This window comes from Brachyhypopomus gauderio, chromosome 20 (assembly GCF_052324685.1).
Source record: "Brachyhypopomus gauderio isolate BG-103 chromosome 20, BGAUD_0.2, whole genome shotgun sequence".
Lineage (NCBI taxonomy): Eukaryota > Metazoa > Chordata > Actinopteri > Gymnotiformes > Hypopomidae > Brachyhypopomus > Brachyhypopomus gauderio.
The window spans coordinates 10,916,747-10,943,793 of NC_135230.1; the positions used below are offsets into that span (position 1 = coordinate 10,916,747).

A 27,047-nucleotide genomic window follows, 5' to 3' on the forward strand; every position below is an offset into this window, starting at 1 on the left:
AGCTGCTGTCCCTGTCCTGTCTGCTGGCTTTCACTGTGCTTTGAGATCAAAAACTCATGGATTATACGTCACATCAAAATGGAAGGAATGGAGTAGGTGCACGGCAGTCTCAGGAGTGGTGTTATAATCTGACATAAAGCATTCGCTTGTCAGAACAGAAACAAAAAACAAAGAAATAATACAGAGGTGCATAGAGAAAATATATAATGCTATTTCAGATAGCTGGGTTGGTCTTTGATAGATGTGTGGTTAAGGAGGGGTAAAAATAAGCAGACTTTAACTTTGAATCAGACTAAATTTGAGAAGCACGCGGGAGACTGTTTTCTGGGCCAATGACCAGAAACTTCAGAGTCCTTACATTAGCCCAGGGGGTGGAACCAGCACTAGGGAGAGGTGAGCTCACGAGGCCTGTGAACGTGCATTATATCAGCAGCCATCATCCACTGCACTGAGGTCTACCACGTCAAAGTACTTGAGTATCGCGAAAGGTTTTCTATCGTGTTAAGGGTCAGCACACTGCATCCATGTACTGCAAATCTACACTGGAGATGCTAAACACTGCCACCTTCAGCTAAATCTTTACTGTGGAGGTTGGTGTCGGTTTGAGCTAAAAAGAAGCAGAAAGCTAGAGAAAAGGAAGCTATAGAAAGCAGTGTGTGTGTATGGATGCATCCATAATATACCGCGGATTAGCTGGATGTTTGTGATTGTGTGTGTGTGTGTGTGTGTGTGTGTGTGCACGCGTGTGTATGTGTGTCACGGAGAGAATATTCTCTCTTCTGTTCTGTGTTAGTGTGCCAGCCACCCCACTGGTTAGTTGAATACAGTTCTCCATGGTAACCAGAGAGAGAGAGAGAGAGAGAGAGAGAGAGAGAGAGAGAGAGAGAGAGAGAGAGAGAGAGAGAGAGAGAGAGAGAGAGAGAGAGAGAGAGAGAGAGGAGAGAGAGAGAGAGAGAGAAACTGAAAGAGGGAGAGAGAGGAAGAAGAACAACAAGGATTTTGTCCAATATGATGGAAGCAAGAGGAAGAGAAATAGACAAATGACAGAAAGATGATAGATAGATAGATAGATAGATAGATAGATAGATAGATAGATAGATAGATAGATAGATAGATAGATAGATAGATAGATAGATAGATAGATAGATAGAAGGCTCAGTGAGGACATCAGGGTGTAGATAAGCTAGTTCAGGGTTTCAGAGAGGAAACGGGTTAGGTAAAAACAACTGGTCTCCTGACAGATCTGCTGACACATGACTTCTGAATCATTCTCACAAGACAATCACACACACACACACACACACACACACACACACACACACACACACACACACACACACACACACACACACACACACACACACACACACACACCACACACACACACATGCTTAAACATTTCATGAAGATTCTGCAGGACTGCACAATTTCAGATGTGCCACATTTACTGTGGTTACCATACACTATCATCATTAATACCACTATGCCTGAGACACAGAGTACTGGCTGGAAGACACATAATGGATAATGATCACGTCCCTGATATCAGTCTGGAGATTTTCCCCTCATCATGGCCCCTCACTCTTACATTCTAGCTTCATCCATCTACAGTCTAATGGGAGAGATGGATCACTTAATGGTTAGTGTGAATACTGCCAGTCAGCATTAAAACCTGGGAAGCAGGGCTGGCTAAATGGAAATTGTAGCCATTCCTCCAGTGGGCGGGGCTAATGCTGCCATGGGCAACAAGTTCTGTTCCTGTCTACTCCAAGCAACCTGACTTCCAACCAGAGTCTAGGAAACGCAGGAGTTTGACCTGCCTCCATATTTTAACGCCAATGAGCCAGTTCGGTATTGGCCCTAATATTGCCAGCCTTCTTGCTAACACATTACTCACACACTACTCATACACTACTCGCTAATGCTAATGTGAATGGACAGGACACGTGTACACAGGGTAAACGCTGGGTGATTTATCATCTGTACATCATCTGTAATTGGACGGCTAGCTTGGGCTCAGATGCGGGAGGTGAAGGACTTAGCTCACGCCGGCTTGTATCCACCAGATGATTCATGACCCCTGGAGTTAGCATGGGAGTTCTGACACTGGAGGAGTCTAGCAAACAAACCATCAGCACTTAAAAAGGACATAATACTAAACAAACAGCACACGCAGACATCTAACAAAAACAGATGCTTCACACACACACACACACACACACACACACACACACACACACACACACACACACTCACGCATACACACACACATACAGAGGAAATGCACAATCAGAGCAAAAAACACACACACAGTCGCAAGTGCCCATCGGAGTGCAGGGTAAGTTCTTATATGCGATACACTGATACTATGAGGGTTAATTGAGAAACTCTCTAGACCGTATGTCTTGTGTCATAACCGCTGACCCCTGACCCTTGACCCCTGTGACATGCCCATCGCAGTCCCAGGGCACAGGCAAGTGCAGCGAACATGCACATTCTCATTTTTGGTTAGTGACACTTTATTTGAAAGGGACTTTATAATTTATTGATACAATGTTTATTAATATTATAGTGCGGTGTACACACCTCTCATTTATCCACTTAGCTTCAGAGCCCATCCAACTAAAGTGAAACCAACTGTTTGTGACGACACCGATATTTAGACCAATTCAAATACTGCCCCTTGCCCATCAACCACTCCCTGTGCGGCAGTCCCCATAGCAATGCTACCACATCTCCATGGCAACCGATGCACAAGGAGGGGGATGGGCACCGACACATGCTATCTGTCTGTGAGCCTGATTGTAGTGAGGAAGGGATCTGTGCCTCATGCAGAAACTGCAATACCCAGAATTCCTTACCCTGTCCTTCCCTATGAGACACTTTGCAGGAGCAAGAGACAAACAACAGGATCAAAATTAGTCATAACACAAGAGATTATGAATTGTTCCTATATTAAGTACCTGTTTAGTATTATTACTATATACTGCCCATGTGTGGTTGGGAAAATATTGAGATTGTGATCTCTCTCTCTCTTTCTCTCTCTCTCTCTCTCTCTCTCACACACACACACACACACACACACACACACACACACACACAACACACTCTCGTAGCCTTACAATAACCACATTATCACGCAGAGGAACAAACAGGGGGAAAATGCTAACCACTTTATCCTCCTTGAGCCATTCAGTCCAGGAAGCAGAGAGAGGAGTAGAAGACAAGCCAACAGGAGGGAAAAAGGGCAGAAGGAGGGAGGGAGGGATGGAGGGAGAGGGAGATAGAGAGATGGAGAGAGAGAGAGAGAGAGAGAGAGAGAGAGAGAGAGAGAGAGAGAGAGGAAAGTGTGAAATTGGAAATCAAAAATAAATGGTGAGAAATGGAGTCATTCCATGTGAGAGAGGGAGAGAGGGAGAGAGAGAGAGAGAGAGAGAGCAAGAGGAGAGGGGAGGTTAGGGAGGGGAGGGAGAGAGAGAGGAGGGGAGGGAGAGAGGGGGAAGTGTTAGTACAGAAAACGTGTCTTCCTCTGTGTGTTAAAACAGACAGATTCAGTGAGAGCGTCAGCAGGCTGTGTTCTACATCGCCCTCTCATGCCCCACACTGGTGCGTGCTTGAATCAACACTTGTGAAATAGCATAAAACAGGGTGTTATACATATACATAGACAATGAGCAGCAAGGAACATGGGTGGCATGGTCATGAAGAGAGATGAGGGCATCTGCACACGTGTATGCATCATGTATGCTGAAAATAACATACAAACAACAAAGAGCACCTTGACAGGCTGCTAGTCAGAATTACGACCACTGCCATGTGTGTGCAGTAATGTATTCTGATAATGTGTGTTTGGTAATGTGCCTTTGGTAATATGAAGTGTAGTGGTAGTGTGTTTGGTAATGTATAGTGGTGACTGGCAATGGATATTTGGTAATATGTGCTGGTAATGCGTGTTTGGTAATGTGTATTTGTAATTTCTGCAAGAAATTAAAGGTTCTCCTGAATCCTGAAGATGATACGCATAACCTTGATAAAAGTGCAGTCTGGTCATTTAGAGGTGTAATATCCTCCAGGTAGATTTATAAATACCTTCTTCCTATTTCCTACAGCATACTTTTTCCCAAATAACAAATATTCAGTAAAGTTTTCAGATGAGAATGTATCGTATGAGAATGTGAGCGGCGTGCAGGATTTTCCTGTATACCAAACCTGCAATTCATCAGTCCAGTTCCTACATTTGGTGAGAACAGCTGCCAGATCTTAGAATCATGCTCCAGCCTATAAACCAGTTATTCCACTTATGTGCGTTGAGATGTTTACATGCTGATCCAGAGTCTTGTTTAGGCGTAAAAGTGACGAAGGGATTATTAAGTGGACAGGCATGGCTGAAATGTACAGACCCCCTTACACTAGCTTTGCAAAGCACTGCTTTCTAGTGGTATGAACTGCAACTACACAGACATGAACAAACAGGTGCACGCACAGTTATTCTTTATCACATGCACACACACTATAATACTACAACAAAATGAACAGGACTATGAGAACAGATAGGTCATGATCCACAGGCCACATTCTTGTCATTGAACACTGGATGTCATACGGTGTGTGACCACAGGGGGGCGTTTGCCAGCCAGGCCGGACGGAACCGGGACAGATTGCCGCTCAGCATGTCCAGAGAGAGGACTCCATTCTCAGGTAGGCCTGAGTAACAAGGGGCGGAGCCAAGGGGGGAAGGCGGCTCTTTTTCAGAGACAGCAGGGAGAGGCAGGAGCCGAAAATAGGCCTCCCCCACACGGCGATCCTGGACGCCGCCCCAGCTGACGGTCCGCTGATGTAAAAGCAAAGGCAACGGCGAAGCGCCTCCGAACGAGGACTCTCTGGAGAGGATCTGTTTGCGGGCTCTTCTGGGACTGCTTGAGTCATCCTGTTTGTGGCTGGCATTGTATGATCCTGGTCTTAAATTCACGAAAGCAACTGTGAATGACTGCATGTATTTCACTTGACATTTAGAGCTCGATTTATCTCGCTATGGCCCCCCCCGCTTTGACGCACGCAACGCGATCGGTGTGGCTAACAGCGGCATCTTCCATTTATGGATCGAGTGATTAATCTATCGTTTTATGCACAAATGATCAGGACACACAGGCGCCTGCTTTAGCGTCTCCTTGACAATGGAGCATAAAATTGTTAAGCGCTATAAAGCGCTAAAATTAAAGCAGGGCTGATGCTAGATGTCGAGATGAGTGTGTGGGATCAGCATGACTGCACGGCTGTAGGACAGATTGAATGAAGAAGTAGGGATGGAATGGAGCAGGGGCTTGGGTCCGAGAAAGGGTTGGGGGGGGTGGATATAGGAGCGGGGGCGGAGCAAATGGAGCTCACGTTGTTGGAGCGCAGAGCCACCCGTCCCCCGCAGCGGGCGCAGAACTTGGTCTGGCAGTAGGAGCAGAGGTGCCCGCAGCCGTCGGCGAACTTGGTCTTGTGGCAGATCCCGCAGGTGGGGGCATCGTCCTTGTGGGAGGTCTGGGGCTGTTTGGTCTCCACCCCAATCCGCTCCACCTGCTTCTTATAGCTCTCGAACTGCTGATGAAGCGTTCTAAAAAGACAGAGAGAGAGAGAGAGAGAGAGAGAGAGAGAGAGAGAGAGAGAGAGAGAGAGAGAGAGAGAGAGAAAGAAATACAAAAAGGAGACAGAGGTAAAGACAGACAGAAAGAATGAGTGAGAGAGAGAAAGAGAGAGAGAGGCACATTTTACCACTAAAAGTGATATTTTGCCATAAACAGACGAGCCACCCAGCCAGCAGCTACCAGTGAAGCTCAAATGGTGTGTGTGTGTGTGTGTGTGTGTGTGTGTGTGTGTGTGTGTGTGTGTGTGTGTGTGTGTGTGTGTGTGTGTGTGTGTGTGTGTGCGTATGCATGGTGGTCAAAGTTCAAATAATCAAAGTACATTTTTGGAAGCACCGTGGTTGTGAATGTGCGACAACTGCACAGAATTCAGTTTCAGGAAGACAGCACATCCCAAAAAAAATCAGACATACTCCAAACACACAGCAGACGTGAGCCCACTAGACCTGTCACGTGAGCCCACTAGACCCCTCACGGGAGATTCACATGTACTCTCAATCTTCCAGAGAGAAACCAACCGTTAACGAAGCATGGAAGAAGGCCAATGTCTGCCACACAAACGACCATGTTACAGAGGGACCATTGAACAGAGAACCAGTCTATTACGCCAGAGGCTATCGACAGTGTAGAAGCCACTAGTGCATCTAATGACTATAACAGCAAACAAAAATTACTGAAATCATTTCCCACAGATCAACTTTGGACTGGCATCATAAAAATGTAAATAATTTCTTAGGACGTTATAATCGTTAAAGTGTATATAAAAATGTTTAGAATTTCTCCAGACACATTAATCATTGAAGTGTATATAAAAACAAGTACAACATCTACAGGCCTTTTAAGCACACTGCAGAATGAGGATATTAGCAATTCAACGCATGTTTGATAAGCAAAAATGTGATGTAATAGTTGGCCAGCAATTCATATCGGTGGCGCAAAAGCCCAAGGGTGCTCGGAGATATGAAGGTAAGTTCAAAACTTCACCTGTTTTTGTAGCGCACTGCCATTTCGACTCCTTAGGGACTCGGAAAGGCCGAAGAAAAGACCCTAAGCCCAGTCAGGTGGAGGTGCGGAGGCGGAGTGGGTCTTGTGCTCGCCCATGGCCCGGGGCTGCTACGTGGAGCCCTTTCTCTCTGCTCCAACGACGCTACTCCTGCGAGGGTGTGCGGCAGACTGTGGCCGCAGGTGGCTGGAGCCCGGCACCGGCGTCAGCGCTCTTGGCCCGAGATACGGTGCTGCGTCGGCCGGATTAAACCATGACGCAGAGCCTCCGGGGCGAGGGAAGCGAGCGGCAGTCGTTTCCACGACAGCGACCTCTAGGGATATCTATTTCCTGTTCCTGGATCTCCAGGGATCTTTGGGCTTTTCTGATGCAGTTCGAAGATGAGCAAACTGGGGCGCAGGTCTGAGAGATGCACGGGGCTTGTTTGCGATGTGACGAGCGAACTGCGAGGCAGTTTCAACGAATCAAGAGCATCAGAGCGAGTGTGAGCCGTGCATGTGTGAAGTTATGCCCGCTGTTCACGGCTGGCTTCAGTCCACACCTTTATGAACGTCCTTTTGGTTCGGTTAGTTTCTTCACCATTCCACATTCTAAACATTAATTCAAACCACAACAACAGATCTGACTCCATGACTCTCAGTGGCGTCCAGGTGGTAACCTTTGACCTGTGTGAGTTAAGTGTAACTGGAGAAGATGAGGAGTACTAAGGCTCTAAGATCAGTGCTCTTTCCATGGGAACAGCTGTCATGGTAGCAAGAGACCTGGGCAACAGTCGTCATGGAAACACCAGTATGGCAACTCTCTTCCTCCTGTAAAACGAAGCTGTGCTCTGTTTTGGCAGTTGAGCATACCGGACATGGAGAAAGAGAGAGGGACAGAGAAGGAGAGGGAGAGGGGGAGAGAGAGAGAGAGAGAGAGAGAGAGAGAGAGAGAGAGAGAGAGAGAGAGAGAGAGAGAGAGAGAGAGAGAGAGAGAGAGGGAGCTGAATCTGTTGGTGCAGTCACACACAGAGGGTTGTAGGACTCGGTGCTACCTCACCAGTTATCATACATCCATCTGCTACAAAAACATTAAGACTGTCAAATTTCTTTCACACGCACTTGATTGTCAGTGATTTAAGACGACTAAGCCTACAATTACCCTTCATTTACCAGTGCTTTGGTAGCAACCTTACTTGAAAACTAGAGTTAATAAGCTCTGTGGCCATAGTCTACCGACACCCCTCTACTCACCTCCAATGACTGATTGATTTTAGTTTTGTGTATGTAAATATCATGAACATCTGAGCAGTTTTTGAAACATGTAGTCGGTTATGACAGCACTACTACACATGCACAAATTCAAGAAGACTCAAAGGAAGGAGAATCAAGTCACATGACTCAAGTGACCATAGACTCTGGAGGAAAGGTCAGTTCAGGGGTCTATAGGACCTTTAACTGTAGGTGGAAGGGTGAACGGAGTTGGAGATGTGCACTGTACAAACACGTTGAACCTCACAGACACTGGTGGGCAAATGAATATGGTGGTGCAAATCTCTCCAGCTCTTCATCCGGGGCTGTTTCACTGTGAATTTCCTAAATGGATCGTTATCAACCGTAGATGTCACTGGGGTTGTGCAGGCTGCAGGATGAAACACAACAGACCAGTCTGGAACCTCAGCAAACATCTCATATCTTATGTTCTTCCATTCCCCCAAGGCTGGGTCAGATTAAACTCTCCAAACAGGCGTCAAAGGCAAGCTTGCACCAGCATGCCTGAAACTGCGTCTTGCTTATGCGCGCCTCCCGCTTCGAGCCTCCGGATATGTGAGAAAACAGAGGAGCCTCACGTGAGTGCTAGCCAGTGCTCGGGAAGACCCGGGCTCTGCCTCCTTTACTGCGGAAACTTCTGATCGCTTTGGGAGCGCTCTCGTTTCTCGTCTGACTCAGGGTCATGTGACTCACATGGTCACACGGGATCGGAGAGGAACACAGGGATGTCCTCATTCCGTCAGGCTTTGAGGCAGGACCGCGTTGGGGCGCTCAAACGCCAACGACAAATGTGGCAACAAGAACCAGGGTTGTGTGTGCTTCTGTGTCTGTGGGCCACTGGGGGATTGTACTTGGGTTGCTTACTTGGCAATTATATGAGTCACTGCAAAATATGATTCCACCAAATTATCACAGCTCGTTTTATTACGTCTGGTCAAATTTTGATCATTAGAAAAGGCATACAACCCAGTTTTAAGAAGCTCTGTCTATTGTGAGTGGGATTTTAAAAAGTATACTGTCTGGGAATCCCTGAGGACTGGGTTTAGGGCCAGATTTAAAAATATGTACTGTCTGGAAACCTGGAGTACTGTCTGGGAATCAGGTTCAAAAAGACATTAAGCTCCGATACGCTCCAAGGACTGCATTAACAAAGAGTTAAGCAGTGATGTCTCGGAGCCAGATCTGTTTTTTATTATATGTTTTTTGTTTTTATTTATATCCATCATGTGAAAAATGATGAATCAGAATCTCTTTTCTGAAGATGCTTTTTGGAAAAAAAGGGAAAGGCTATGATGAGGGAAACCCCATTCTCTTCCCATCCTTATGAATTCTTGTATATCGCTCTCTTCCTCTTCCTCTTCCTCTTCCTCTCAGGCTCTTTGTGTGACAGGGTTTCCTCCCTCCTTCCTCTTTTCTTCACTTGCTCTCTCTCACTCTCTGTCTCACTCACTCTCTCCCCTCTCTCCTTTTCTCATGCGCTGACACTCTCACCCTCTCACTCTCCCTCTCTCTCTCACTCTCCCTCTCTCTCTCAGTCTGGCTTGTAATTATCACCCTATGAATACACTGGCAGGGTGGGAGTGATGCCAGAGATCGATGGGGATATGGGAAGATGGATGGATGGTTGGTGAAAAGGAGGAAGGGGGAGAGGAAGGAGGAGGAGTGTGGAGCGTGTGAAGGAGAGGAGGAACTATTTCTGTCCTTTCAGCTGGTTCTTGGCTAGAAGGGTGTCTCTCTCTCTCTCTCTCTCTCTGTATCTCTCACTATCCTTTATAGAAAGCTTTACTTTCACAGAGTGATGGTGAAAAATACTAACACACACACTTTTCTAACATGGTATAATGTATGTCCGCATGATTTTTAACCGGACTCAAACTCATGAATCTCTGCCTGTTCTGACTGATGAAATCAGTCTGCCAGTACAAAGGATTTGAGCATCTGAGCACAGAACATCACATAGTAATCAGCTAATCATAACTATATCTGAAACTCACCAGAGCATACTACAGGACCTGCCTAACAAATCCCAAAGCACACATCACCCCCTGGAGGCCCCAATGGCCAGAGTCCGTGTACAGTGCATGCAGGCCGCACTTAAGTATTTCACTTACTTTAACTGTCTGCAAAAACGGATGCTTTGAGAACCATGACGGCGTGCCTTGATATTATTTTGATTTGCGGTTAAGGTTAACAGCTTTACAGCATTACCAATTGAGTGAAGTAGATGGAGCCCCAAGTGCAGAGATTTCTTTGAAATCTTAAGTGTCAAAATGTTGCATAGTATGACAAAAGGCTTTGGTACGGCCTACTTCAGAGGTGGAACAGAAAGAACGGGTGCTGAACGAAAACCAGTGGAAGATCGATCAGCAAGTGGAGCTTCATAACACTGTGTCTATTCTTATCCCAGTAAGAGGCGTGCGTGTGAACAGGAGGGGAGTGACAGAAAGGGCGGAGGGAAGAATAAGGAAGTGAAGAGAGATGGAGGGATAGACAGACTAGAGAGAGGGAGGGATAGAAAGTAGAGATATAGAGGGATAGAGAGAGTAGATAGATGCAGGAATAGACAGAGTAGAGAGTTGGAGGGGTACAGTGGCGTGATAGAGGGATAGAGAGTAGATAGATGCAGGGATAGACAGAGTAGAGAGATGGAGGGATACATTGGTGTGATGGAGGTATAGACAGAGTGGATAGATGGAGGGATACACCAGAGAAGCCACCAGAAAGATAAATGACCTCTTGCGAAGATGAGTGGATTCAGGAGTCCCTAGACACACTCTCACTCTCTTTCTCTGCATAGGCACACATGCACCATACACACACACACACACACACACACACACACACACACACACACACACACACACACACACACACACACACACACACACATGCACTAACAGAAACACACACATACACCTCTTGTGTAACATGATCAGTAATATTAGAGCCTCAATGCAGACTGTCTTTCAGAGAAAGTGCCTATTTAAATGGAGCTCCTTAAGCAATATAAACATAACAAACCCAGCAAATACAAGAAACATACAGATGTTAAAACATAACATAGGTAAGCTGTTACTGTAAAAACAAACTAAAAGAAATGTAAATCAAGCCTTGATTTCTTTCACACCAAGAGAGAAAATAAGTCTTAGAAAAGGAAGGAGCAAAACAAAGGGGTAGACAGAGTGGGTGTGAAAGAGAGAGAGACAGAGTGAGAGTGAGAGAGACAGGAAAATAGAGTGAGAGTAGAAGAAGAAAAGCCTTTTTGATTCACTTCATAGCAAAATGCTAAATCCACATATCTGTGAGCCATAACCACATGCAAACACACACACACACACACACACACACACACACACACACACACACACACACACACACACACACACATGCACACCATCAGAAACCAGTGTGTACACCACAGCTCGACCAAAACGTATAGTGAGAAGGTTACAGCCCTGTAAACTTGGTCTAATGCTCAACCAGTGATGGTGTTTGTGTTTTGCCGTGATGGTGTTTGTGTCGTGAGTGTTTGCTGTAGTTGTCTGAGCGATTTATGTATTTATAGACTAAAGTGCCTTTTGTAATGGACATACCCACTCACTCTTCTTGCTCATGCTCTCTCTCTCTCTCTCTCTCTCTCTCTCTCATCTTTTATAGCTAGTTGTCTGTTAGCAGCCTTCCAGTGTAGTCCACTTAGCAATGGTAAAGTGCTTCCCTGAATCTTCTCTTTGTATACTTCTACAGACTGTAGTGATGGTTTTGATGAAGTCTTTCTTACTCTGATTTTCACATACACACACACACACACACACGCAATTCATGTGCACGGCAGATATTTCTGCTGTGCTGACCCGCATTTGCATGGAGATTTCCCTGGCCAGGGCTCATCCCCCCCACACACACACACACACACACACACAGAAATCCTTAAGTGGTCAGAGCAGAATGTCTGTTCATTAAACTTTTATGGTGTCAAGTACACAACAGGCCTCTAACCACTAACCAGATAGATAGATAGATAGATAGATAGATAGATAGATAGATAGATAGATAGATAGATAGATAGATAGATAGATAGATAGATAGATAGATAGATAGATAGATAGATAGATAGATAGATAGATAGATAGAACCTCAAGAGTCAGTTGAATGGGAACAATGAGATCAAATCCATAAACACGTAGGCCCTTCTAGTTATCAGACACCAAGCAGGCACAATAAGCTGTCCAAGTAGCCAGTTTGAAGGTGGTCGGGTTCTAGAAAGTACGATATCCACCGACCAGGGTAAGACATGAAACATTCATGCAGTGCCCACCAAGGATGAGCTGAAGCGGGAGTGCTTCAGTCAGATGGGGGACGTGGTCACCGCAGAAGCAGACGAGGTGTCATGGTAGGACCTTCCCTTCTATGGAATGTACCACTGAAAGTGAGCAGGGGTGCCTGACAAGACAATCCTCCCGATGTCTGGGAAAGGCAAGACTGAAGAATGAGCAGAGAGGACGTAATCATGGCAGCACAAGAACCGATCCAGCACAGGATGTAGCAGGATGCAACATGCAGGGAAAGGATACACAGCCAAATGGCAGGGATCATACGCAGGGCACATGAGCTGAACACCACAGGTCCAAATGGGAGGAGCCACAAAGAGAGGTGGAGACCAATGAGGCTAAGATCCTGTGGGATGAACCCTCAGCAGCTGTGACATCATAATGTAAGTGCCCTTTATGCTACCATAAACCGTCATTAACAACAGATCCTATTATAAGTTGTGATTTGGGGCCTTCAAGATGGGGCCTTCGTGGATTGGGCTGTTCACCTAACAGAACCCACAAATGCTTCAATCGTATTAAGATCTGGAGAATTTCGAGGCCAAGTCAACAACTTGAGCTCTTTATCATATTCCTCAACCCATTCCTGAAGAATCTTAGCAGTGTGACAAAGAACATTTTCTTGCTGAAAGAGGTCACTGCCATTAGAGAATACCATTGCCATAAAGGGATATACTTGGGCTGCAAGAATGTTTAGGTATGTGGTACATGTCAAAGTAACATCCACCTGAATGTCAGATCTCAAAGATTCTGAGTAGAACATTGCCTAGAGCACCTCACTGCCTCCACAGACTTGTCACCTTCCTAAAGTGCGTCCCAGTGCTGTCTCTTACCCAGGTGAGACACACACACACACACACACACAACTGTCCACATGATGAAGAAAGAAAGCATGACTCACCAGACCTGGATATTTTATTCCATTGGTCCAGGGTCCAATTCTGATGCTCATGTGCCTATTTTAGTCACAAAAACCTATGCTTCTGAATATTCAGTACACATATTCAGTGTTGCAATAAGGTAAATCTGAATTGGTAAATATGTGCTACTGATATTCATGGATGCTATCTGTATCATTGAGGGCAGTAGGACCAGGTGGAATAATTAACCAGTGACTTGTGGAGCCAAGGGACAGAAGTAGTATCAAAGCACTACAGATGGATGTGTTCCCATCATGGGAGGAAGATCTCTCACGCAGACTCACATAAAGCTCCAGACAAACACACACACAAGCACACAACACACATGTAAACACATGGTCACAACACACACACACACACACACACACACACACACACACACACACACACACACACACACACACACACACACACAAACACACACAGAAATGAGACAGGGCCCAAGAAATGACAAATAAACAGGTTGAAAATAGATTAACAGCACCAGCAGAAGGTGGTGCATGCATTGAATCTTTACATTTATTTTCCAGTGTGAACTGTTTCCAGTGCAAATTTATAATTTATCAACAACACCCCCCCCCCCCCCCCCCCAAAAAAAAAAAAAAAACCCCAAAAAATTATTTGACAGTTCCTGGCAATCTATTTTTTCCCAGAAAATAAGCTGGGAAAATAGGCTGTGTTTGGTGTAGCACTACTGGTTTAGAAGGGAGGGAAAGATAAGACTGCAGAGACAGGACGCTAGACAGGGCAAATCATTTCTTGAAGTGACAGGATTGCAATTATCAACCAACATGTAAGGGCTCATCTGCGCGCGCACACACACACACACACACACACACACACACACACACACACACACACACACACCCCAGCTCCACCTCATACAATGAACATGTCAACACTACAGATGTCCTCTGCCCGTCAGTCATGCGGGGCATGCCGCTAATGGACCTCGCCACTAGGCGTGGTGCGTGTGTCCACACGTGCATTTGTGCTCCCTATTGTCCTTCCGGGTGTTTACTTATGGCCACTTTCCACCTTGCGCATCTGTGCACGCGAGTGTGTGGCTGTGCTTCTGTTTTGCTCCGCTAGGCGCTCCGCCACCCGTCACCTCGTGTGACTTGGAGCGCTGCTGGAAAGAACCGTTTGGCCTGGGCGAAAGGCCCTGCACCGCGGGACCCAGCCGCACCCTGAATGACTCCCATTACTCTCCAGTGGCGCTTCCTGTCGAGGCTCCGTCTAATCCTCAGGCCTTCCACCTGCTTCTCAGAGGAAGACTCCACAGCACAGGAAACACCACTCTCTCTTTCTCTCTTTCCCCCACCTTCTCTCCCTCTCTCTCTCCCTGTCTTCTTCTATTTCTTCCTCCCCAGCTTCTTTCATTCACCCCCTCCCAACAACTGGACAGTTCTCACCTAGATGACCATTAAAAGGACAGTTGAGTCAGTGCTAATCTAGCTAGCAATGAATGATACTAAGCATCATCAGTTAGCGTGATCTCATCCCAAGATCGAGTGTTATCTTTGGTTCATTGGCCAGCATAAGTGTAGCACATCTTGCTGTGTGGCCATATCCATTCCAGTGCTATGGAAATAGTTCTAGTTCTCCCATTGCATTGAGTTTGCTGCTGTCATTGACATATGGCCATACTCGTTATACATTATCAAGAAAACTGATTGGTGCATCGCATTTAAAAGTAACTTTGACTTCAGAGTAATCAGAGGTGTCTAAAAAAATGTGACTTTTGGCATCTTTAATTTTGCGTTTTTTGACTGGAATCTTCCAGTCAGAAATTATTTTTCTAACAGACTCTATGCATTAATTATATTTTAATTATTCTAGTACTTGTCTAGTCTAGAGAGAGAATAAAGAGAAAGAGTCTAATCTAGCCCCCCCGGGGTGAACGTCTGGGGTGTTAAGCAAGTCTGTGTCGTCCAGCACAGCAGGGATATGTCAGACCAGTAGTCTTTATAACACAGTGTGGGTAACAACGCACACTGCACATTTTGTTTTTTGACTGTACATTCTAATGTAATTAGCCTTTCATGAACCAGGTGTGTTAGTACAAAGAGGTCACCAACAAAAATGTGTGCAGTCCATTAGAGCCACAGGAATGGGTCGTTTTGACAGGAACTCAGTGCTGTGAGGGACTCGTGCTTATGTTTGCTGTGCGAGTGTGTTGGTGTGTGTGTGTGTGTGTGTGTGTGTGTCTTTGTACACATTGCTTGGCCAGGTGCTTCTCTCCCACACACACCTTCTCTATTCCCCCTCCCTTCAGAGAAGTGAGTTCTTAATAAGAGTACATGATCTTAATAAGAGAAAATGAAATGGGCTAAGAAAAAGGGGGAGAGAGAGAGAGAGAGAGAGAGAGAGAGAGAGAGAGAGAGAGAGAGAGAGAGAGAGAGAGAGAGTGAGTGAGAGAGAGAATGAAACAGAAAGAAGGAATGAGAGATGTGTGAGTGAGAGAATGGGAGAGGGAGAGAGATACCGCAGACAACCTTACTGTGTTTAATTACTTTATCTGTCAGCTGGTCTGTTCTCAGTAACTAACCCACACTCTCCCAATCTATATTTACCCCAAGGAGGGAGGGGCATACTGATAACCACCATACCTCTTTCACCCCTTTAAACCACAGGCAACTGAACAAATCCACATGGGCATGTATGTGCCTAACCTCACATAGGTTTGGAAGTGCTGGTCCAGAATCAGTTTTGCTGAGTATCATTATATAAAATGAAATGACCTGAACAGGGGAATATGTTTGTAGATGAGACAGCTGTACTGGTTTTTAAAGGCTTGATAATATGTCTGACTTACATATGTTCAGTTGAATCGCAAACCTGGGCCGTACTGAAGTGGGACGTTAAGTACTGAAGTGACCACGATGGGGTCTGCCAACGTGTGCATTCACACGCGTCTGCCAACACGGTCGGACTGCTTGAAGATCAGCAGCTGGGTGCGCTGGTCACCCATTCCCATGTCACCACTTCTCCAACAGGAAGACGGTGTACACTTGTCCTTGTGGTTTGTTTGAGGCAATGTTCTTTATTGCTTTATCGGCTGCAGGTTTATGTGAATGTGCTTCCATTGTGTGCTCAGTCTGAGGTTTCCATGGAGTCAGAGGCAGAGTGGAACCTGAAGAATATACTCCAGCATGTCCAACAGATGCAGCCGAACATCTATCAGCACCTTTGTCTCTCTCTCTCACTCACTCACTCACATTCACACACACACACACACACACACACACACACACACACACACACACACACACACACACACACACACACACACACATACACACACACACACACACACACACACACACACACACACACACACACACACACATACACACACACACACACACACACACACACACACACACTCACACACACACATACACACACACATACACACACACAGACACACACACACACACACACACACACACACACACACACAGACACTACTGACAAGCCATGATGACACAGAAAAACTGTGAATACTGCAACAACTGAAGCCCATGATTAGGACTACCAATAATCTGACATATTCAAGTATAATTATCAATATCATTCCTATATTACCATCATACATCAATCAGCTAAAATTAAGTAGTCATATCAGATATATAAACGTCTTTTTCAGGTGTAAGGATAAGAATGAACAAACTACTGACTACTGACTGCTGGCAGTGTGTGAACAGCTGGCTTTGTGTCTACATAAAACATTCAGTATTAAATCATCATGCCAGATCCCAGCCTTTTAAACACGACAGCTGAATCGTGATACAGATTCGGTTATGACTCAATCATCACTTGCACAGCGCTCTAAATTTCATACAGGATAGTCGTCAGAGAACTGAAAATTTACATAACCTCGCCTCGGCACTTTAACGTAATTTCCGTTAGACTGTGGCAAGGGACGGCATGGTCACGAACATGTTTATCGAACAGATGGGGGGAAAGGCAACTAGGTAAACTAAGATTTATACTAAAAAAACGAAGGCGTGTTAGTTATATGGCATGTATAAATAACGGAGAGCGCATGACACATTCGCGTGCATCCTCCCGAGGCTGTTACATTTAACAGCCACACCCCGCTTGCAAGGCGCTAAAAGGAACAAGTGTCTTTTCTGGATAGTAAGAATTTCTAGCATATGCTGTGTTTCCTGGTGACGAACAGTAGCCGACGTGTGTGATGCATATTTGTCGTCCACAACCAACGTTGAGACATCATTTCGGTTCGTGTTAGTTTTAATTTAAGCCAATCCATGGATGTCAAAGAGACGAGCGACGGATCTTGATTGTACGAGGAATACCGGAGCCTAGATCATCTCCGGAAGAGTGACGAGAAGAGGGTGGCACTCTTCAAGCGTGATTCATCCTCGCGCCCCGTGTGTCACACCCCATCTCTCTCCAACCAAGACAAGGCGCACATGTAACTCATCTGACCACTTTTCCTGGTCAGTCGTCAGTTTATACATATACTACCACTAATGTCAAAGCACAATTCTATAAAGGTACCTTCTGTTGCTTAGTGGTGCGTACATAACTGACACCGAGCTCAAAGCCAGCTCATGCAAAGCTGTGCATTTAGCCGTGGGAGCCCGCGACAGAAACAGGAGTGCTGTAGCCGGAGGCATCGATCCTCAACGGTTTGCCAGCGCGTGCATCGCCTCACGCGACCCGTTAAGCCTTAATATCTCACTTAATATTTGTACGAAAAGATGCGAGGCGGGAGGAGGTCGTGAGGCTTTCGGCCCGACAGCTGCTGGCTCGGTCTCTGGACACAGACACTTGTGAATGGGCGTGTGTGTGTGTGTGGTGTGGTGTGTGTATGTGTGTGTTTCTATAATGAGAAAATTGCTGTCCTTACTTTAACATGGCTTGTTCCTTCTCCTCTTCTTCCTTTTGTCGAGCCATCACTGCCATTATGATTGTCCTTTCCTCTTCCGTGAGGTGGCTCAAGTCCGGTATGTCGGGCATAGACGCCGGCGCGGTGGGTGGGCGAGGGCCGCCTTGGGGCCCTACCGAGGCGGACATCTTTTTTGCCCCCTTCTTCCTAGGTTGTCTGTTGGCAGTATCCTGGGCGATGAGAACCACACCTCAGGTCATGGTCCGTGGCTCGAGCGGACCTATTATTTGAGAATAGCCTCTCATGGTCGCAGGCACTCACAGTTGAGCTTTTGTCTCCGTTCGTTTTTCCTCTTCTCTCCTCCTCTCTTCTCGCAACTCCCCCCACCCCACCCCCCGCCTTCCCGCCTCTATCGTCCACCTCCGGTTACGGGAAGCCCATCTCTACGCCGAGAGACGACACAAACAGTGTAACTCCAGCATCATCTTGCTCATCTGTAACGTACTGTCCACTAGACCGGCGTTTGGTGTTGGACGACTGGGAAGGCGGAGTCTGTGCCTCGATTTCTGTTCTTTCACTCTTTCGGTTGCTACTGTAAGTACGCCGGCTGCTGATGTGGAAATAGAACAGTCGGTGGGAGCGCCGAGCAGTCAACACGTAGCGCTCCTTTTTGAACAGAGATGAGCCTACCCATAACGGAGATAGAAAGAAAAACCCAACTAATACCCCATTCACTTTTCCAGAAATCTTAGGGCGCGCCTAGTGTGCTCGGCAACGCACACATCCACATGCGCGCCCACAGTTAGGAGTAACCCTCGCATTACTTACGTGCGCGCACACGACAGGCTATTTTTGGCATCACTTAAACGGACATCGCTTCAAACTTATTTTTAACAAAATCAATGCTGCGTCTTTTGAGAACGTTCAGGTTTTTAAAATAGCTGAGCGGTTTCTGAATAACCTACTGCATTAAAGAAACTACATTAGACCCCTCAGGAAATGCAACGCTTGATTTTGTAACCGTTTATAACATGCTATGGTAGATTGAAGTAAAACTGAGACAAGATTCTCATCTGGCCCTGAAAGGTATAGTAATTTTTACAAAACAAACGATAAACAATCTTAAAGCTTTTATCTTTTCCCATTAATATTAATTTCAGAACCATGGACAGCGACGTGTTATGGCCACGCGGTACACTGTAGAAAGCACAGCGCATTGGGTGAACGGTGTCAGTGTCGTGTGACCATGGACGTAATTTTGATTTCAAAAGTGGGGGGACATGGATTCGTCGCTATTTAAATATTTGGACCAAATACCGGCTTTTGAAAAAGTGGGGCGGACATGTCCTCCCCCCCCCCCCCCCCCCCAAAAAAAAAATTACGTCCGTGCGTGTGACACGTGTCTTCCAAAGATTTAGGAAACAATATTGTTGAGCCATTAAATGCATACGTTTACGTGTTTTCATTTCATCCACGATACTGCAAAGTAGACTTAGGCTATACAGATTTATAAAGACATGTGTAGACACTGAGTTAATATTTTTCAAACAAATGAAAGGGGTTTTAACCTGTGTTATCTTATCCAGTGTGCGATTAGTATGAGGCCCCTTGGTATCCCCAAACTCCATGAGTGCACTGTTGCACTGTCGGTGTCCTAAGCTGTTTGAAGGATCAGACAAGCTCCACATACCATCTAGTGGACATTAACATGAACTGCAATCTAAAGCGTCGGTGTACATCGCTTATGACAGAAGTTTTCAACCGACACGAATTCTTGAATCAATGTCTAAAAATCCCTTACATTTTGAATGAGCGTAAATACCACTAGTTTGGAAAAAAAACAACGTTCATAGAAGTCATAATTTGCACATATTGTTACCTTAGAGAGTCGCGTGAGGGACTTCAATGTGAATACATGAAGCAAATTAGGGAGTGGGTCGTGATGTCAGCCTTTACCTTTTTTTCCCTGTTAACGGTTTATTAGTTCTGATTTATACTTGTGAAATTCTGCACCTTCATTGTTTTTCTTGTGCGTGTGTGAATGAGAGAGACGAAAGATGGAGATAGATAGAGAATTCATTAATTCTGATAATGAATGTCTTTATCAGAAAGTTTATCAGAAAGGTAAAGGAATACTTAAGAGACGTCTAGGCTCCATCAGGACAGAGGGCAGGTGTGTTCTTTCCCATTGCGTCAGGTGACTCACCTGTCTTTAGTGTTTAACTTCACATCACGCCCACTCAGATAAAGTCATTACAATTTACATGACAAGATGCTCTGAGAGAGCTCACAGTCCATGGGTTTATTTGGCTGTATTAAGTAAATATGCATTTTATTATTTACAAATAACAATAGATATTTATCAAGAAATGCATGTTTCTGGTTTCGCAGAGTCCATCGTTTACAAAACAAAACACATTTTTTAACCTAAAATTCAGCGCAAGTCTAGTAGGAATTCCTCTAGCACCCACAAGCGTCATAACGTAGCGTCGCAACTCACAAAGCTGTCGGAGAAACGTGTGTCGGAAACAAAAGAAACAACACCGCTTCAGATAGGACGTGCAGTAGTTCAGGGGAGGCTAGTCGCTGTTTAGTATTAATATCAAATACAGAAGTGACGTCAAACAAGTGACCGATAGGCTTCTGTGGGGGAAAACTGTAAAGCGATGAAGGTCAACGCCAGCGAGAGCAGCGTCTGCGCGCATGCTCGTGAGCATGTGTCCAAGGTCTTTTCAATTGATGCAAGTAAGTTGTCTGGCTATTGGTCAGCACTGCGCGAGGCTTACAAAGAATCAGAGCTACAAAAGGACACGCGAGGTGACAACCAAGGAAACCGACGGATCCTCTGACACGCATGCTAGTAAATCAGTTTGAGAAAGTAGGTAAGTTCTGTATTCTCAGCATTTCTAAAAAAAAAACACAATTCAGTCTTCTTACAAAAGACGAACATCAGTACCATAGTACTTTGTACACACTGTTAATGCATGCTGTAAGCATTTTGTGAGCGATAGAAGGACCAGAGTAGGATTCACTACATTGTTAAATGCAAGCTAGACTCCTCCCTTAGAACGAAGTTTTTTGTCGAAACATCGTTGTGAGGAGAGAAAAAGTTGTTAAGAATACAAATGTATTTCATTGCGATTCGATAAATGCCTTTATTTATTTGTTAATGAGTTATTCAGACTGCTCATCACCGCTTGGCTGACTTGGGCCTAATGAATAATAAAATAATACGCGCAGCGGATTGATTAGAACAAATAAACACTATGTGTGGAATTATTATGCAAGATATATGTATTAGATGTTTTATATCAAGGGCAATTCAGACATTTCGTATGCTTCTTCCGCGCCCTCCTGTGGGGACCTAAGAACATGACGTGCTTCTTCTATGAACCGCAAACACGCGCGCACACACTCAGATTTTAGAATAATTGTGTGCTGTGCCACGGTACAGTAAAATTGTTGAATAATCACAGTAGAGTAATATTAAATATTTAGACGTCAAATTACTCATTCAGATATTTCATAATAAGGATATATCGTGTAAAGTTGGTCGTTTAAACGTTAATCAAAAGCTCAAGAATAAGCTGTTGTGGCCTGGGTATTACACAGCTTTCAAGGACAGATACGAGCGAACGTTGAAGTCCTCCAATCAAAGATAATACAAGTCACGTGGGTTAGAACTAGAAGAGCAACGGCAATCTTTACGACAACGCTTGCCTAATCAGCGCAGATTTACGGCAGAATGCGGCGATGACTAAAAACCTCATTTGTTTACTGCATGACGTCCGGTGTCAGATATCGTCATTACTAATCATTTCTCTTTGCGCACGCAGATTCAGTGACCTTGACAGACTTCTACAGAGACGAGCTGGTAGTGGGGCATCTGTAAACATCTTTGACTGAAAGCTGTGACAATTCAGTGAGCTTTCAGTCAGATGTTTGCAGTCGCCGCTTGCCACTTACCATAATACTTACCAAAAGGACCACAGCCTAACTGCATAAACCAAAAAAAAGCAAACAAAAATAAACGGATATATTTGCTCAAAAACTAAATTATAAATAAACCTTGAGCATCTGAGTTCTCAGTATCAAGCTTATGTTGTAGTCAGGCACAAGGTTACAAATCTGAAGTCTTTTAAATACAGAAGTGAACAGATCTTTATGATCTGGTTTTGACAGAAATCAATGCAGATCTTTCAATAAGTTATCAGGCAAGTCTGAGAACACAGTGTTGGCATGAACAGTATTTCACCAACTGGAAAGGCTAAAACACAGTGCCTTTCACTGGTGAAAACTGCTACAGTCAAGCAACATCATCACAGAAACGTCGTCCGACCAACACAATTGGCTGTTCTAAAGCTGCTAACATAACAGATAAAATGAACGTAGTATATCAGTAGCAACTGGACCTCAACCTGGACCTGTAATTAATATAATTAACATTAATATAAATTAACAACCCACAATTACAAAACCCCAGACCAGATGTTTGCGTAGAGGTCACCAGTCCAGTAGCTCTACTGTATAACATTATGGAGGACTCTCACAGGGATTCACAAAAAAACAGACCAGTCACATTGTGGGGCACAGTTGTCTCGTTTCCTTTCCTAGTTCAGCCCCAGAAAAATTTGTGAATGTGCTGTGTTCAATGTGATCCCAGTGCCAAAGGAGACTTGTAGACGAAGCTATAGTCTCTGTTAGACATTTTCTGCAGGTGATGTGCGACAGACCGCTTGAGGTGGATTCCCTGAAGAATAGAGCATCCTTGCATATAGAGCATCCCCACAGCAATGAAAGGCACCCTGGGAAGGCACAACGGGAACATATCCTTTTCCTCCTTGAATAGCACATCAGTTTATTTGGGTCCATGACCAAATAAGCAGTAATGGCAGATAGAGATAAACCACCAAAAGAAATAGTACCATTACACTTGCAGGCAGCCTTTATCTACACTTATGAAGAATGAAAATAATTAAAACTGTGGCTGTGTGTCAGGGTTCATTAGATAAGCAGTTTCAGATGAACAACAGTCCATTCTTTATTGAGGGTAAGGCATAATGTATGGAATTCAGTGGCCTTATGTAGTTATAAATAATACAGTGTTATTGACATTATTTTTTAAGATACAATTATAACCCCATTTACCATTTTTTTATTCTATATCAGAATTATCTACATTTATACTATGCTGTATTCTGGGCGCTTACCACTAGAGGTCAGTGTAATAACACTTTTCTGCTTTACTCTTCATGCAGCTCACCAATTTGGCATTTTTGCTCATCAAGTCCAAATGAGGTAAGGAAACGTGTTAACGTGTGGCTGAACAGTCCCCTATTGCTTAAAGCATTTAATCTGATAAATTAATCTGTGAAATGAGATTTAACTGATTTCCACCATAATGCTTAAAACCTTTTGGGGGTTAAAATCTAACTTAACGTTGGACTTAACTAATTAAAACACCCTGACATAACCTCACAATGTCTCTGTGGCACAGAAAAATGAGAGAAATTTTATGTAACAAACCGAGTTCCTTTTATTTAACAAATTGAATTCTTAAAATAAACAGTAAAACAAGCAAAAAGAATAAAAGCCTGTACATGCCTTTCTTTATAAAGACTAATGGTAAAATACAGATTCCACAAGAACGTTTCTGACTTAATAAAAATTTTCTAGTCTGATTTTATTGCAGTCCTCTGGGTGTCTGACTGCAACCCCATTGCGAAGAAGCATTTCTATGTACGGGGGCCAAAATGAATCCTCAATAGTTACATAGGGCTCATGAGGTGTCTCCAGTGTTTTATTTGTTAACTTCTGCATGAGACAGATGAGAGAATACACACGTAAATGACGGATTGGTGAAGAGTACATTTAGAAGAAGACTCAAAACCACAGAATGCTGGTATTGAAAACATACCTCCAGGATCTCACTCAGGGAGATCAGATTTTCTTCTGATCCTGCTGGGGCAACCTAGACAACACACAGAAACACACAATTACAGTTCATCCACTCTAGACAGAGCCGTGTGAAGCGTGTATTTCACACATTCACACAAACTAAAGTATTTTTTTCTACAAAAAGACGTAAACGCTGGTTTGTGTTGGATTACATTTGTCACCAGTGTCAGCAGTTACAAGCTTTTAGCAAAAACTATACTTGTTTCAACCTGACTTAAGTAAACAAATGTGATTTCCAATGACGTCAGTAAAAGTATGTACTTGTTTCAACCTGACTTAAGTAAACAAATGTGATTTCCAATGACGTCAGTAAAAGTATGTACTTGTTTCAGCCTGACTTAAGTAAACAAATGTGATTTCCAATGACGTCAGTAAAAGTATGTACTTGTTTCAACCTGACTTAAGTAAACAAATGTGATTTCCAATGACGTCAGTAAAAGTATGGAGCGAACTGGACTGAGGGAAGAAGCCAACCCTCTTTTTCTTGGTGCCGGCTGCTTGCTGACTGGGAAGAGGAAAGTGTTCTGCCAGCATGTCACTCAGCGTCTCCATGAGGTTGCCATAGTAATCCTTCACCTTGGTGATTTTTATTTTCATGTCCTGTAAGACACTGTGGAATGGAATTCAAGAGGATTACTTTGTGCAACCAAAAAAAAAAAAAAAAAAAAAAACAGCAGGTGAGATTAATCCAAAGCTCCCGTTTAGACTTTAAATAGCCTGAAACATGTTATTGGAAGACGATGTCATGGAATAAAGATGTTAAAGCTCTCAAAGTTGATCAGATAGCTAAGCAGATATGGTGAAGTATTAACAAATTCTGTTTAGTCCAGAGCCAGTCTCTCTGGTGTGGGAAGACCCGCCTCTGATAAGCAGTTGGTACCTCTGTTCCGACAGCCTCTCATTTTCATCACGCATTGTGTTCACTTTCTTGGTCACTGCAGTCAGAACCTCCTCCTTCTCCTTCAGCCAGACCTGTTCCCTAAATAACAACACCCCCATCCCCACATGTACACAGGGATAACTGCTGTGTCCAGATGCAACACGGATAGAAAATAACACAATGCGACGTCCTGTGATGATTGCATGAGGTGTGGTTATTAGCTTGTCAGTGTTTCAGCAGGTCAGGTGGCTCAGCCTGTGATGCTGCGTTAAGCAGTTTAGTGAAGAGCGGGTCACCTTTGCAAAAGGTCTCTCAGGGAATCTCGCTTGGCTTGAGAGCACGAGAGGACCATCTTCAGCTGACTGTTGAGTCTTTGCAGCTTTAAGAGGGAAAACAAACACTGCTAACAGAAAAAAGCAAACTGTTTTACAAACCTAAAAAGGTATTTTATGAAGTGGATTACACACCTCTTCTTTCCCGAGGGCTATTAGAATTTCAGGGTTTGTTGACAGCACTGAGATAAGGAGGAAGCAAAGGAGTAGAAAACACAGTTTATGATGGTGATGGGGGAAAAAAAAAAAAAAAGTATCCACCACAGCTCAAAAAAAAACATTCAAACAACTTCTTTCTTTCTGAAGTGGTTCTCTGGTTTTCATGGTTCAGGCGTCTTCCCAGACAACTTACGTTTGGGTTCCATTTCTTGCCATTGCTCCAGTTCTGTCATCATGGCATTCAAACGATTCATAGCCTGCAAGTAATAAAAAAGAGACAGGTTTGCTGGTATGTAAACATAAGCTGGTTACAATATTAAGTATACATGTTCATTCCGAAAGTGCAAGGGGGTGCGTGGTCGAAAGTCTGATGGCAAACTCTGCCATCATTCTTGTCAAACCTGCGGGAGAGAAACAGCTGGTGTGGGAGTCTCACCTCGCTTGATTCTCCATCACCAGACTCTGTGTCAGCCAAAATGATCTCATTCTGAAGCTAAAAAACACAATTGAGGCATGCGTTGGATAAGCCCTTGAATGTCATCAGCTTTTCTGAATTTGTGAAAACTCCACTACTGTACTGCAGTTTCAGGCCTTAAGGTATAGGTTTTCTCAAGGATATTTACCATGGAATCATGCTTTAAGATGCTTCATTGTAAACCATCATAAAATCCGTGTCATTATTTAACGTTTACTATGAGAAGTGTGACTGCAGCATCAGATAGTTTGACGGGCTAAAAAACGAAACCTTCTACTGAGGCAAAATATTTAGCTAAACATATTAGCTAAATCACCTTTTGTAAAATCCCAAACTGTTGCTCGCATTCGTCCAGTAACTCTGCTTTCACCGCCTCTGAACACCCTGCGTCTTCTGGACTCCCATCACACTGCGTCCGTCGAATCTCCTCGTCCATTACTGACCGCTCAGATTCGGTTTCGAAAGATTAACTGGTCAGAACGTAATATGTGTAAATATCCAGCGGCAGGAGAACCTGAGAAAACAGCTGACTTTATAAGCTAGCTAGATAGTTAGCTTGTAAGTTAGCCATGTAATTATGTGTATGCAAGCACGTCAGTTAGCTGGCTAACGTTAGATACCTAACACAGCCAGTTTGCGGTGATTATAGTCATAACATAGGTAGCTAGTTGGCTAAGTACGACTAAACCAAAACAAGTATAACTAGTTAGTTATTTAGCTTACTAGGTTACTCATTCTGTCTGGTATATCTTACTAGGTTACTCATTCTGTCTGGTATATCTTACTAGGTTACTCATTCTGTCTGGTATATCTTACTAGGTTACTCATTCTGTCTAGCGGGCTAGTAGCTTGTTAGTTCATTTTACGTTTGCTAGTGTTATAGCTGGGTAGCGCTAGCTATGCTAACAAATATGACTTGTTTGTATCCCTTCGTATCCGCCTCTTCATTGCATGGACGATTACTTACACTGCGTGTATTGTTTTCTTATTATCTCGGTTAAAACTCGTGAACAGATTAGTTAGAGATATTTTAGCAGTTACATTATTCCAGAGACGACTCTACTGCACCCAAACAAAAATACCGCCAGCATTACTGTCATGACGTACTTCCTCGTGTAGTTTACGAAGCAGATTCATGAACGTTGTAAAGGCGCTGCCTGTGCGCAATTGCTATTGTCAATGTCACTGATAAACATGTATTTTAATTTCTAATTAATGGTTAGAATCTAATTAAATCTAATTAATAGAACAAAC

At 44.1% G+C, this 27,047-nt stretch overlaps 2 protein-coding genes and 1 long non-coding RNA gene across 23 annotated transcripts in view; 1 reads left to right on the plus strand and 2 right to left on the minus strand.

The window, feature by feature from the left end:
• The window catches only part of rims1b (regulating synaptic membrane exocytosis 1b), a 53,972-nt gene extending 35,633 nt beyond the window's left edge, over positions 1-18,339 (minus strand). For 10 of the 19 annotated variants that reach the window (XM_076982539.1, XM_076982550.1, XM_076982543.1 and 7 more), the window contains exons 1-3: positions 18,011-18,339; positions 5,386-5,599; positions 2,862-2,882 (exon numbers count right to left, since the gene is read on the minus strand). In XM_076982539.1, coding sequence (XP_076838654.1) covers positions 2,862-2,882; positions 5,386-5,599; positions 18,011-18,177 — 402 coding nt within the window. In that variant the 5' untranslated portion in view covers positions 18,178-18,339. Of the gene's footprint in view, positions 1-2,861; positions 2,883-5,385; positions 5,600-6,611; positions 6,997-18,010 lie in introns of those variants that run through there. The other 9 variants (XM_076982545.1, XM_076982549.1, XM_076982541.1 and 6 more) reach the window with 4 other exon arrangements.
• A 5,158-nt stretch (positions 18,340-23,497) lies between these two features.
• On the minus strand, positions 23,498-26,966 carry cenpk (centromere protein K). Of its 3 annotated transcripts, none has more exons than XM_076983218.1 (10): positions 26,901-26,966; positions 26,110-26,263; positions 25,755-25,811; positions 25,512-25,575; positions 25,295-25,341; positions 25,124-25,206; positions 24,828-24,926; positions 24,422-24,557; positions 23,907-23,960; positions 23,498-23,803 (listed from the first exon to the last, which is right to left on the minus strand). In XM_076983218.1, exons 2-10 carry the CDS (start codon positions 26,227-26,229, stop codon positions 23,648-23,650), a joined length of 816 nt encoding a protein of 271 aa, XP_076839333.1. In that variant the 5' UTR covers positions 26,230-26,263; positions 26,901-26,966; the 3' UTR covers positions 23,498-23,647. The 3 variants fall into 3 exon arrangements, with proteins under 3 accessions (XP_076839333.1, XP_076839332.1, XP_076839334.1); XM_076983217.1 differs by lacking the exon at positions 26,901-26,966 and adding an exon at positions 26,761-26,900 and having other exon boundaries at positions 23,499-23,803; XM_076983219.1 differs by lacking the exons at positions 23,498-23,803; positions 23,907-23,960; positions 26,901-26,966 and adding exons at positions 23,969-24,156; positions 26,761-26,900 and having other exon boundaries at positions 24,343-24,557.
• LOC143484482 (uncharacterized) lies at positions 25,644-26,855 on the plus strand. The gene is made up of 2 exons (XR_013122648.1): positions 25,644-26,519; positions 26,582-26,855. It is a non-coding gene; the product is annotated as an uncharacterized LOC143484482 (long non-coding RNA).
• Positions 26,967-27,047: the final 81 nt, after the last annotated feature.

Bases quoted from the DNA above. Each gene is read 5' to 3' on its own strand.
- cenpk (XM_076983218.1), bottom strand. From the start codon at position 26,229: ATGGACGAGGAGATTCGACGGACGCAGTGTGATGGGAGTCCAGAAGAC. The intron at 25,207-25,294 runs GTGTGTAATCCA...TCCCTCTTAAAG, and splicing joins TAGCCCTCGGGAAAGAAGAG to CTGCAAAGACTCAACAGTCA. The intron at 24,927-25,123 runs GTGACCCGCTCT...GTTGTTATTTAG, and splicing joins CTGAGAGACCTTTTGCAAAG to GGAACAGGTCTGGCTGAAGG.